The sequence below is a fragment of the Genypterus blacodes genome, unplaced genomic scaffold (assembly GCF_046128005.1).
Source record: "Genypterus blacodes isolate CSIRO-AG114 ecotype Tasmania unplaced genomic scaffold, CSIRO-AGI_Gbla_v1 ptg000022l_1, whole genome shotgun sequence".
NCBI classification, from domain to species: domain Eukaryota; kingdom Metazoa; phylum Chordata; class Actinopteri; order Ophidiiformes; family Ophidiidae; genus Genypterus; species Genypterus blacodes.
Genome location: NW_027466835.1, coordinates 2,451,594 through 2,460,406, shown reverse-complemented (window position 1 = coordinate 2,460,406; position 8,813 = coordinate 2,451,594). Strand labels below are relative to the sequence as shown.

At 41.6% G+C, this 8,813-nt stretch overlaps 1 protein-coding gene across 1 annotated transcript; it reads left to right on the top strand.

The window, feature by feature from the left end:
* Positions 1–152: 152 nt before the first annotated feature.
* Positions 153–8,527, top strand: LOC142992464 (eukaryotic peptide chain release factor GTP-binding subunit ERF3A-like). Its single transcript, XM_076142918.1, has 14 exons — positions 153–598; positions 3,142–3,186; positions 3,384–3,638; positions 4,065–4,098; positions 4,204–4,281; positions 4,563–4,743; positions 4,979–5,133; positions 5,705–5,845; positions 6,002–6,095; positions 6,272–6,352; positions 6,679–6,852; positions 6,970–7,059; positions 7,584–7,752; positions 7,892–8,527. Exons 1-14 carry the CDS (start codon positions 406–408, stop codon positions 7,942–7,944), a joined length of 1,743 nt encoding a protein of 580 aa, XP_075999033.1. The 5' UTR covers positions 153–405; the 3' UTR covers positions 7,945–8,527.
* The last annotated feature ends 286 nt before the right edge of the window (positions 8,528–8,813 follow it).

Genomic DNA, 8,813 nt, shown 5'->3' with positions numbered 1-8,813 from the left:
TTGCGGTTCCTAGAAAGGTTGTTCGCTATTGACGTCCCCTTACATGTTGTGCAGGGAATTGTAGTTTTTACTGTAAACCATCTGCAGAGCTACAGTTAACCGTTTCCAAATAGTACAGCATATCCCAGACTTCACCGCGGGAGGCGACTGTTGCGAGTCAGTACTCACGTGGACTCTCTGGGAGTGCTCAATTCTGGTCCTAGTCGAAGCTCGTCTGGCTTTTCTACCGATAAAACCCGAGTCGTTATTTTTTCATAAGACGGAGGAAAACACTCAATCGTTTTAGTTGGGACATTTCAGTTCTCATCGGGGGGAGATCTTACTATCGGCTTCTGAGCGGACAGTCAACGTAGACCAAGAACTGCGTAGCTCAAGTGTCCAAGTAGTGAAAAACCAAGACCCACGATGGACACGAGAGACACTGCCCCTGATTCCTGGGAACAAGAAGACGATGTCGAGGCCACGATCGACGGACAACTTGACTCCGCATTCACATCTCTAAATGTGAACGCCAAACCGTTTGTCCCAAATGTAAACGCCGCCGAATTTATTCCGGCTTTTGCCATGAATGCTCCCCCGGGAAATCTCGATTCCGGTGGTAAGTCACTTTGATGAGCTATATTTGCTAGCATCAAGCTGCTAACAGCAGTCAGGCAAGTTGAGCTGTGTAGTAGCTAGCACGTTAACTGCATCAAAGACAGCTGTTGTACTTTTTAAACAGTGCTCTACGCGGAACCCGTGACCTTGTGTGCACTATTTCATACCAAGTAGCGGTACCAAGCCACCGCCATAGAATGGTCTAACGGCATGTTGAGCGCCACCGTTATCAACCCAGCCGGCAATCACGCTGTAGGAGACGACTAACTGGCAGCCAAGCTAACACTGTTGCTAGCTCACACGTTTTCACAGTTGAACTTTAAATGCGTCTGTAGTTCTGCTTCCACCCCATAGCTCTGTTCGGAAGCAGAACTAGAGCCAACGAAGAGGCAATAGTAATACAATGTTTGGCGTTACTGTGTAAATCCCAAACTAACCTCACCTGCAGATTAAACTCGCCATGATTGGGGATGCAAGTGTTTGGCATGACGTGGATCCATGACGCACCGCTGGTCATAGTTGATCAGTGGGGCTTCGTGGACTCACTGATCAAAAGCTCCACACTGAAGTACACAACTTCACACCAAAGTGCTGAGTACTGAGGGTTATATGCAAGTCCTCTTCTTGATATCAAATAAATATTAATTTACACTAGTGAACATTGCACTTTTCATTGAAACCCTTGGGGTATAGGGTTAGGCTTACAACACAAAGCAACCAGAAGCAGTAGGATACATGGGATACTCATAATCTGTGCTGAAGTTCACTCCTTCCACTGTAGATAGAAAAAGAACAGTATTTTCAGCAGTAGTAGCTTACCTGCCCCGCAGCTGTGACGCTGCTAATGTGAAAGACAAAAGTGTTCCAGAAAATGACAAAAATGCAAAAACACGACTTAAATGCTATAATGTCAAACAAACAAACAAAACCAGCAAACACTGGTAACACAACAGGTAACAGGCCTGCCATATGAGGAAAATGTGGGCCATACTCAGTCATTTTACAGTTTAAAATATCTGGGGGCAATTAGGAATTAAAATGCACTTGACACTCTAACCTTACATATTTCACGTACTGGATATCTAAGATGGAGCCAGCTATTCTTTTACTTTCTCACCACATCGGTTAACTGGGTCTACTAATGACCGAAACCACAACAAACAGTTATCTCAATTACTCAAAAGTTGGTTGTTGCAGTGTCGTGTCTGTATGGTTTGTCTTTTTTGTCAATCCCATCGCCCTCAGATAATCTTTAACATAGAGACTACAATTTGGTCATTTCAAAACACAGTAAGCTAAGATATGATCAGTCAGAGCATCCCATCTCCTAAACCACATGTGTCAACTCAAGGTCCGTGGGCCGAATCTGGCCCGCCACGTCATTTTATGTGGCCCGTGAGAGCAAAATAAACGTCTATGCTGCTTATAAGCGTACATTGTCCATAAACTACATTTCCCACTATACATGTTGCTTTTGTGACCTGCAAAGTGACAGCATCCTGCCACTAAAATGCAGAGTTTACTTTCCACATCAGCGTCAGATCAGCGTTTAACAAGGGTGATTTCCAACTGTCATTCCAAGTGGTGTTGAGAAATAGGCTACCTACAGATGATCCCAAAATGTCCAATCATGTTTCTCATTCATGTTTGTGCTTCAAAGAGAAAAACCTGTATGTCTTTTGTGTTGTGAGGCAGTGTCGGTGCTCAAGGAATACAATATACATCGCCAATATAGTGATGAACTTCGACTACCCTTACTGTTCATTTGAGTTAATTACATATCCTACTGTGTATGTGTAGCATGGACTCAGTGTTTACAGGTGCATGTCATATGCAGCCAAATGTAAACTGCAATCAAAACACCTGTCTAGTTGGATGTGTGCCCTCTGCAAGGTTGTGTGCAGCCATTTGATTTTGTAAAATGCTGCAGCTGTCACGCATGTTCTTAACAGCTCACGATTGTTTCCCTCAACTGTGATGAAAAGTTTTGAACAAAGTTGATAACTTTAATAATAAATAATCTATTTGATATTTGTCTTTATTTATTTGAGAAGCTTTATCTTTGATTATTGGAATAATGAGGGTTTCTTAACCCGATAAAAGGATTTATGTTATAATAACAGAGAAATAAGCTACAATATTTTTACATCCACGCAAATTTTGTAACTTGAATAAGTAATCGAATAAAGACAGTTATTTATATATGTTGAGTAGTTACATTTATGCTGTCTTACAGTTACAACCGGCTCTTTAAGGGTAACCATAATGCTGATGTGGCCCAAGGTGAAAATGAGTTTGACACTCCTGATCTAAACGGTATCACCTATCCCCTAGTGGACGGAGGAAGTATGTGACAATAACAAACATAGGTGGATGTTTTTGCAACTTTAATTTCAAGCTTAGATCTTGCACAAATGTCTGGTTATTCTCTCAACTGAATTGAGCCAGCAGCAAGTGTAACAAGTTGTGTTGTTATGTCACATTAAAAGATTGACAGACACAAACATTAATACCGTATATGTGTGTCTTGTATGTATTTTTCAGTTGCTGTTGAAATGACGTCCACCATGGAGGTCTCAGAAAGTGCTGGTATGTATACATTTTGTTTGCCAGCCAGTTCTTGGGATGATTCTAAGACAATCCATGCATTTTACTGATTAAGTTTGATTTTTTAGTGACACAATCCAAGTGTTGTTTTATTTTTTATTTATCACTGGTGTGTTGGAAGTGTACATGTGCAAATATTTCTGAAATTGAAACTTATGTGGGTGTTTATTACTTTGCAGCACCAGTGGAGAATGGTGACACAGAAATGAATACGGAGGAGGAGTTGTGGGACCAGAAAGAAGCCGAGCCAAATGAGGAAGAGCCAGGAGGTGGCTCTTCAGGTGACCAGAGCCCAGCAGTGACAGCCAAATCGGAAGAGACTGCCCAAGAGATGATGGAAGAGGAAGATGAAGTGCCAGTACCAAAGGTTCAACCTGCTCAGCCAGATGCTCCTAAGAAAGAGCATGTCAACGTTGTGTTCATCGGCCACGTAGGTCAGTAAAAAGATTTGTATTCAAACATTTATTTGATCTTTATCAGATTGTGCTATTTAGAAGGTATACAGTACAAACCCAACTTCCCAAAAAGTTGACGGTGTGTGAAATGCAAGTTTAAACAGAAAGCAGTGCTTTGAAAATGATGATTTCACTATTTGTATTCTTAACTGAAAACAATACAAGTACAAGAAAACTTAAATAAGTAGTCATCTGTCTTTTATGCGTTCCTCAAAAGATAGATGACTATGAGCTTTCCTTTCCTGTTTTTAAAATAGCCTATGGCAGTGGTTCCCACACTTTTTCTGCAGGGCCCCCCTTCTGTAGAGAAGAATATTTTCTCGCCCCTGACAACTAAATGATTTATTTGCTGTGTATTTTTATAAGCACTATTAAATGTAAAATGATTGTTTTCCTTATTCCCAGATGCTGGCAAGTCCACCATCGGCGGACAAATTATGTAAGTAGCATTTTTCTTTCTCACTTCTGTCTTTTAAAGACACTGGTTCACCACATTAATCTTTGTTGGTGTTTCTCTGGTGTTTCCCCCCTCCCTCTCTGCCAGGTATTTAACAGGCATGGTGGACAAGAGAACTCTAGAGAAGTATGAGAGAGAAGCCAAGGAGAAGAACCGGGAAACCTGGTGAGTGGATAGATTGCTATGCTTATTGTATGAGAATGATTGAAAATACACCAAAGCTGCACTTTTTTTTTTATTGCATACAAGCCACAGATTTTCATCCACATTGCAACAGATATCTTCCCTGGCAATGCAGTGTGCAAGTGTGTCGTCACACTGTACTGTATACAAGTTATTCTATAGATGTTTTTCTGACACTCCTTCACTCTCAAGCCTAGCATGCAGGTGGACTGCGACAGTAACCAGCGTGAGCTTTCACATAATAGTCCTGTTTGTGTTCCCAGGTATCTCTCTTGGGCGTTGGACACCAACCAAGAGGAGAGGGACAAAGGGAAGACAGTGGAGGTGGGTCGAGCGTACTTCGAGACAGAGAAAAAGCACTTTACCATCCTGGATGCTCCAGGACACAAAAGCTTTGTGCCAAACATGATTGGAGGTGCATCACAAGCAGACTTGGCTGTACTGGTGAGTAGAGCAGTCAAAGCTGTCGGTCATCATTTACTTGTTTCTGTTAACACAAATGACTGCAAACTTTGTCTCGTTGTTTGCTCTGTATTTGTTGAAGTTGGGAAACCACAGAACATAACATGGTGGTCATGAAAACTAAGAATGACTTTTCCCAAACTTAGTTAGGTGAACCATGGTTATAACAGGTCTTGTAGACAAAGCAAACTCACCTCAAGCATGTGTTGACCCCCAGGTGATCTCTGCCAGGAAAGGTGAGTTTGAGACTGGTTTTGAGAAAGGCGGACAAACGCGGGAACATGCCATGTTGGCCAAAACAGCTGGTGTAAAACACCTGATAGTTTTGGTGAATAAAATGGATGATCCTACCGTCAACTGGAGCCTTGAGAGGTGGGTAGATGGATATTAATGATTCCAGTATGCTAATGTGCGATTATCAGCTCATTTACATTTTTTGGCGGGTGCATTTTAAGTGACGTGTCAGGTCGAGAGGACTCACCCCTCAGGAAATTAATTAGAAGCCCCAGAATTTTCTGATCCCTACCACGACCTCACTACTGCAGTACGTCGGATTTGAACATCCGGGGGAGACTGCAATTTGAACCCAGTGCCTCGGACCACTCAGCCACCCCTCACTCCACTCACGCTCATTTAATGTGTGCATTATGTGTGCGTGCATCCACAAGCTCTCTGTCCCAGCCCTTCTTTTCTGCCACTGTGCTTTTTCTTACTGTTTTTGTTGTCATGTTAATGTTCATCATTGTTTAGCCTAGACTACATATGTGGCCAACCAGAAGCTACATCACACAATCAGTCAGAGCAAAATATTAACCTGTATAAATAATTTTTTTAAAATACTGCATATTTATAGATCAAGAATTGATTGCAATTATGAATTTGCTACTTGTGGCCTGAAAGCTCGTATGGTGTAAAGTAACTATTGTCCTGTTTTAACATTCAGGTATGAAGAATGTAAGGAGAAACTAGTGCCATTTTTGAAGAAAGTGGGATTCAATCCAAAGAAAGATATTCACTTCATGCCTTGCTCTGGGCTGACAGGAGCCAACCTGAAGGAGGCCACAGATATGTGCTCTTGGTATATGTAAGTCTTTAAACATCCCTTAATGTTGTTGTCAACTGCACTACCACCTTCACAGAGTATTGTTTTGTTGATACTGTTTTTACAGTAACATTGTAGACAGCCGTCACGTATGAGTGTGTCTCTTCTTACTGCCGTCTCATTTCTATGTGATTGCAGAGGTTTACCATTCATTCCACACTTGGACAGTTTGCCAAATTTCAACCGATCGAGTGACGGCCCTGTCAGGTTACCCATAGTAGACAAATACAAGGTGAGAGTTCATAAAGTCATTTACATTAACCTCATCTTTACCCCTTTTACATGTGTTTTTTCATTATTACACAGAATTGAATTGGATGTTGGATGAATGTTGGATGTGATCATATTGATTTTGTTCTGTCACACGATCTTTAATACAATCTTTGTGTTATTGTTTTTCTCCATCAGGACATGGGTACTGTAGTTTTGGGGAAACTGGAGTCTGGCTCCATCAGTAAAGCACAGCAGCTGGTCATGATGCCTAACAGGGTGAGTACCTCACTTTCCTCACGCATTAGAAACCATTAGAAAGTGTGAATTTGAACATGAATGAGTTTGTCTCTATGTGTGTATGTGAAATGCCTCCCACCTAATTAAGAGGATATGTGGAGCCTAACAAAGACTGAGTGAATCTGTGTGGGTGCAGTGATGAGAAAACAAACTAACTACTAAATACTACCTTTATTGCTCTTCTGTAGTCAAGCCGACGCTTTAGTTGTGTCTGATTGCCTTTTTTAGTTTCCCATCGGTAATGATTCGCTCTCTGCAGTGGTTTCACCCTCTGTTTCTCTCCTTTTCTCTCTCGTCTAATGCAGCACGTAGTGGAGTTACTGAGTCTGTTGTCAGATGATGTGGAGACAGATGATGCTGGACCAGGGGAAAACCTTAAGTTGCGGCTGAAAGGCATTGAGGAGGAGGAGATCCTGCCAGGCTTTATCCTGTGCAATGCTGAGAACCTTTGCCACTCCGGGCGCACCTTTGATGCCCAGGTCAATACACAGTGCTCTGCCTCATTCTATGCATTGCATTGTGAAATCATCTGCTGTACTGCTAACACTAATTAAGTGTGTGTGATTGTGTTTGTGGTGTCACTCCTTCCCCTACAGATTGTCATCATTGAACACAAATCCATCATCTGCCCAGGTTATAACGCAGTCCTTCACATTCATACATGTATTGAAGAAGTGCAAATTACGGTAAGGCCTTCCACTCATGCTGTGCATGTGAGTGCTAAAGAACTACAGCTGCTATCTGTGGCTAGCAATACAAATTGTAGCTAGTTTCCTTAATTCATCACCTATCATGTATGAACACACAATAATAAAGCCTCTAAAACACAAAGTTTACTTCACAATGGAGACGTTAAAAAAAATAAGATATTGACATGAACATATTGGTGGTCAAGAACCCGTGTTCTTGTGAAGCATAAAATCAATGTCCTTGGTTGTCCTTGGTTTACACTGAGAACCAGTGAAGATTCAATCGGTCGAGAAGCACATTAGATACTAGCCTCTGTCCAGCCGAAGTGACTGGCAGTGTAATAAACCTGGATGTCATCATAGATATATCATAGACAGCAGTCTTTCTCAAAGATTTTCTAATTCCATGGAAATATGACCCGTAATCCAGAGGAAGCTGTTACTTGATGATAATATGAATGGTTTTAATCATATAACTATGTATTTGTTGATATACTGTTATGCATTATTTCACCTTCTAGGCCTTTATTTGTCTGGTAGACAAAAAGACAGGAGATAAGAGCAAGACACGACCACGATTTGTCAAACAGGACCAGGTCTGCATCGCCCGTCTGCGCACAGCAGGGACAATTTGCCTCGAGACTTTTAAAGACTTTCCCCAGATGGGACGGTTCACCTTACGGGATGAAGGTATGACACCTAGAGTTCTTCTTGGGGTCGTTTGGATGAGGTGTTGCCACATTTACCACATTTTCCCAGACACGAAATTCAAAACAATTCTATGAGAATAGTGGATGCCTCCTAACGGTTGTTGGTTTTGTGTTCCTAGGTAAGACAATTGCCATTGGAAAGGTGCTGAAGCTTGTTGCTGAGCGGGACTGAAGGAGGACACAGCTGCCTGGGAGTCCTCTTAAAAAGGAATGGGTGGAGCTTCGTCGTAACCCGCCTGCTTTGTTGTCAGCGGTGATGGCTCCTCCCTCTCACGCCCCTTCTGTGTGCCGAAGATCAGCTTCAGATAAAAACTTGTGAAAAAGAAACGTGTTTTTACGCAAATGAAAAACCAAGTGGAAGTCCACACGAGTCAGCTTTCTCATATTGAGAGCTCAGCTATGCCATCTCTGGGTCTGCCCGCCCTCTCCTCCCCCAGGACCTTCCTCTGGTCTACTCATTATGTTTTCTTCCTCTTATTTCTCATCTTGCTTTCATCAATGACACATTGCAGGAATATATCTGTAAACAGATGTGGACCATGGTTTTGCTTGGAATATAAATGATTTTCAAAATGAAATGGCATATGATGTTGTTTGAAAGACCTTAAGCAGTCGAAACAGAATGCTTATATTGGGTGTACATGTCTCTTTGCTTTAACCCAGTTGTTGGTTTCTCGTGGCGTTCTCGCTGTGCGCTTGAGCGTGTTCAAATGTTATTAAAGTAAACAACTATGACAATAAAATATTAAATCGGGGACGAACAAGGTGTGTTCATTTTTAGATGAATTTACAGCAGTTGACGAAGTGAAATGGATAAAAAAAAAGTTTTAGTAAATGCGAGTATATGTACAATTCTGAGCAATCGCTTTCAATAGCTTGAACTAACCTGCTGCTGGTAAAAGATTGACAAACACTGGAAATAGGTTTGGGGGTTTTTACTTGAGGTTTTCAATTAAGATAAATTGTGGGCCTGAGTTGGTAATTTAGTGTAGATGATGAACGATTAAAGAACAAATCAATAAATGAACTCGTATTTCACCA